Raw genomic sequence first — 4,059 nt, forward strand, 5'->3', positions numbered from 1 at the left:
CAAGGACTCTTAAATTAAGAATTATTATTTTAGTTTAGTGTGTTTGTTATCATAAACTGTTTTGGACTATACCGTAACAGATTAATTAGCCTTGTTGTTTGTACTGATATTTAAAAAAAGCTAATTGTAAACGTTGTTGTTAACTTTGTTGTCAGACATGTACACAAGCTATTATGACGTCAGTTTTTTGAAGATAGATAATTTATTTCTTTCTAAAGGATGCATTAGATGAAAATAACCTTCAAGGAACACATAAGACTGTTCATTGATAATATTTTCAATTATTCTAGATTAATTTAAATCCTCGATTAACCAAAATGGTAAGTTAAAATAAGCCAATCATGTAATAAAATTTAAATACTTAGTGTTAGCTTCAACTAGTTTTCAAATTTTATCTTAAACAATAAACATTTAATAAATTTTAAATAGAGAGAAGTTATTTCAATCCATGTTGGACAATGTGGTGTACAAATCGGTAATGCATGCTGGGAATTGTATTGTTTAGAACATGGTATCCAGCCAGATGGTCAAATGCCTAGTGATAAGACAATTGGTGGAGGTGATGACTCTTTCAATACATTTTTCAGTGAAACTGGTGCTGGAAAACATGTGCCAAGAGCTGTATTTATTGATTTGGAACCCACTGTAGTTGGTAAGTAATTTAAAAAATGTTATAATACCCTTTTACTTAGCTTTTTAAAAATCAGTATTTGTTGATAAATGTTAATATTATATTTTATAGCTAAGTTAAACACAACAGTAGCTAAAAAGCGTGTGCTAAAAAATGTTCTACTTTAAAAGAAATGCAATGTATTTGTTGATATTTTTTATTGAAATTTTAGTTTATAGTTTAGTTTATAGTTAGGTTTTATATTTAATTAAAATATAAAATATATTTTAATTAGTAAACAGATGAGAATCAAAACAAAAATTAAGAAAAGACCAAAATAATTCAATTTTAATTTCAAAATATGAGTATGATAAGAAGTAATGAAATCAATCACTATAAAACAAATAAAAATTTCAAACATTCATTTTAGAAGTCAATAAAAAAGCTGAATATTTCAATTTTTTTCTACAATACATTAGACATAAATTGCTGATAAAGTTTATTTATTAATTTATTCATGCTATATCTCTAAATATTAAAAGTACTATTGGTTTTAAAGTTTGCACTTGGATTTTAGATATGATTCAGATATAAAGAATACCAAAAATAGTTAGTGTTTAAAAAGTAGGTCTATCAAGTTTTTACTCAATATTTTAGCTTTCTTACTATTTTTAAATTTTAAAAATAAGTTCAACCAGAGTTTAAATAGGAATAAAGGTTACTTGGTATTTTTTTTTACAACAATGCCTAAAACAAATTAAACTTCCCAGAAAATGTTTATTGCTATAAAAGGTAGAGTTTGAGACTGATGTTTATTTACAATATAAAAAAAAAACCAATACTGTCTTTAGATAAAAAAAAGTATAAAAAACCAGCCAGTCTTTAATGAAGTTAAAATATTTGATCTAGTCTTGTGATGTTGTAGTTTTTGTAAATGTTTTTAATGCAAACAAACGGCCAAAAATTCAAGGAGTCACTAAAATCCATCTTGATTTTGGTTTTAAAGACCTGGAAATTTCAGAAGACATTTCTTAAAAAGTTAAAAAAATTTATTTGTAAAAAAAAAAAATTGGAAAAACGAAAGATTATAATATTAGCAATCTACTAACTGCAAAATGAAAATGAACAAAAAAATAAGTTTTTAGTGAAATAATCCTTTGCATTTTTGGTTTTCTCCTCTATAAGGGACCTAGTGAACCAACTGACTTAAATTTACCTTGTCTTAAATATTGTAAACATTGTTTCAAATTTTGTTAATCAGTTAAAATTTCTGATAGCTTAGAATAAATTTACAAATAAAGTCATGTTTTAAATAACAGTTTAGGTTTAATATGGCTTTAATATAAAAAAATAATTAAACATTTAAAAAAAATTTGTTTTTAAGTAAACAAAATCGACAATAGTTTTTATTTAAAGAGCTATTATAAAATAAATTGATAAATTATAATTAGTTAGGGGTTGTTGTCACATAGTTAGACTAGTAAAAAGTTTAAGAAAAATATGTTTAGTTTTAAAAAACATTATTCAAAATTTCAGGCTAGTTTAAATAATTTTCCCTAATTCTAAAACTAGTCTTAAGACTTGAAATCACTTTTTGTTAAAAAAAATATTATTTAGGTTTTAATATAATCAAATGTGATTTATATTACGTATTAACACTTTTTTTTGAATTAACAACTTATAATTCCAGATTTTATTCCAGATTATATATTCCAGATTATAATAACCTTAGGCTACATATTGTAATGTTACGTATTGTAACGATACGTTATTATATAACTCATAGCTTCAAATGACTAAAGCAAATTTATATCAACCTTCATGATTTCACACTTATGCAAAAGTAAATACAGTTTTTTTTTTATTAGACGAAGTCAGAACTGGAACATATCGTCAACTTTTCCATCCAGAACAATTGATCACTGGCAAAGAAGATGCTTCTAACAATTATGCAAGAGGTCATTACACAGTTGGCAAGGAAATTGTTGATTTGGTTTTAGACAGAACTCGCAAGTTGGCTGATCAGTGCACAGGTCTGCAAGGATTTGTTATTTTCCACTCAGCTGGCGGTGGCACTGGTTCTGGTTTTGCTGCACTTCTCATGGAACGACTTTCTGTTGATTATGGAAAGAAGTCAAAGCTCCAATTTAGTGTTTACCCTGCTCCACAGGTTTGTGTTCAGTAGAAAAAGAAAATTAATTACCTCATTTAAAAAGCTTAATGGTTTTAATTTCTTATTTAGTGATTAAAAAGTAAAATTAATAAATTTTAAAAATAATGTAAGTAGCATTATTTATAACAGTGTCAATAATTTTTTAAACCATTAAATAATAAAAGTTTTGAATAAAATTTGTAGCAAGTAGTCTTGGTAGAGATTTTTTTTTGTAATATTATCTTCAATTATTTATTATCAACAGGTATCAACTGCAGTTGTGGAACCATACAATGCTATTTTGTCAACTCACACCACATTGGAACACTCAGACTGCGCCTTCCTTGTTGACAATGAGGCCATCTATGATATTTGCCGCCGTAATCTTGACATTGAGCGTCCAACTTACACTAACTTGAACAGACTTGCCGCTCAAATCGTCTCTTCAATCACAGCTTCATTAAGGTTTGATGGTGCACTCAACGTTGACTTGACAGAGTTCCAAACCAACTTGGTACCTTACCCACGTATCCACTTTCCTCTGGCAACTTATGCTCCAGTCATATCCGCTGAAAAAGCCTATCACGAGCAACTTTCCGTAGCAGAAATTACAAACGCATGCTTCGAACCTGCAAACCAAATGGTGAAATGCGACCCGCGTCACGGAAAATACATGGCTTGCTGCATGTTGTACAGGGGAGATGTCGTCCCTAAGGACGTCAACGCTGCCATCGCCACAATCAAAACCAAGAGAACAATTCAGTTTGTTGATTGGTGTCCAACAGGATTCAAAGTTGGAATCAATTATCAGCCGCCAACAGTTGTTCCCGGAGGCGATTTGGCAAAAGTACAGAGAGCAGTTTGTATGTTGAGCAATACAACAGCAATTGCTGAGGCTTGGGCCAGAATCGACCACAAATTTGATTTGATGTACGCCAAACGTGCCTTCGTTCACTGGTACGTTGGTGAAGGAATGGAAGAAGGTGAATTCAGCGAGGCGAGGGAAGACATGGCTGCCCTCGAAAAGGATTATGAAGAAGTTGGAGTAGATTCCGTCGAGGGTGAAGGTGAAGAAGAAGGAGAAGAATATTAAATCAAAAAATTTAATAAATCTTGTTACCAAAATATTTTGCATCTTGTTATTAATCGTAAAATATTTAAGTTGTTTCGAAAACACTAATGTTAATAGATATTATTCATCAAGATATATATTTAAGCTAAAAATGCTTATTATTATTTTACAATATAGTTTCAAATTATTGTAAAGAAAACGATTATTTATCACCTCTAAAACAAT

General features: G+C 29.1%; 1 protein-coding gene across 1 annotated transcript; it reads left to right on the forward strand.

Annotated features, from left to right (window-relative positions):
- Window positions 1–435: 435 nt before the first annotated feature.
- On the forward strand, window positions 436–3,855 carry LOC145843757 (tubulin alpha-1A chain-like). The gene is made up of 3 exons (XM_082950977.1): window positions 436–652; window positions 2,479–2,780; window positions 3,028–3,855. Exons 1-3 carry the CDS (start codon window positions 532–534, stop codon window positions 3,853–3,855), a joined length of 1,251 nt encoding a protein of 416 aa, XP_082807103.1. The 5' UTR covers window positions 436–531.
- The last annotated feature ends 204 nt before the right edge of the window (window positions 3,856–4,059 follow it).

This window comes from Thalia democratica, chromosome 9 (genome assembly GCF_965202585.1).
Source record: "Thalia democratica chromosome 9, ktThaDemo2.hap1.1, whole genome shotgun sequence".
Lineage (NCBI taxonomy): Eukaryota > Metazoa > Chordata > Thaliacea > Salpida > Salpidae > Thalia > Thalia democratica.

Bases quoted from the DNA above. Each gene is read 5' to 3' on its own strand.
- LOC145843757 (XM_082950977.1), top strand. From the start codon at position 532: ATGCCTAGTGATAAGACAATTGGTGGAGGTGATGACTCTTTCAATACA. The intron at 653-2,478 runs GTAAGTAATTTA...TTTTTTTATTAG, and splicing joins TTTGGAACCCACTGTAGTTG to ACGAAGTCAGAACTGGAACA. The intron at 2,781-3,027 runs GTTTGTGTTCAG...TATTATCAACAG, and splicing joins GTGTTTACCCTGCTCCACAG to GTATCAACTGCAGTTGTGGA.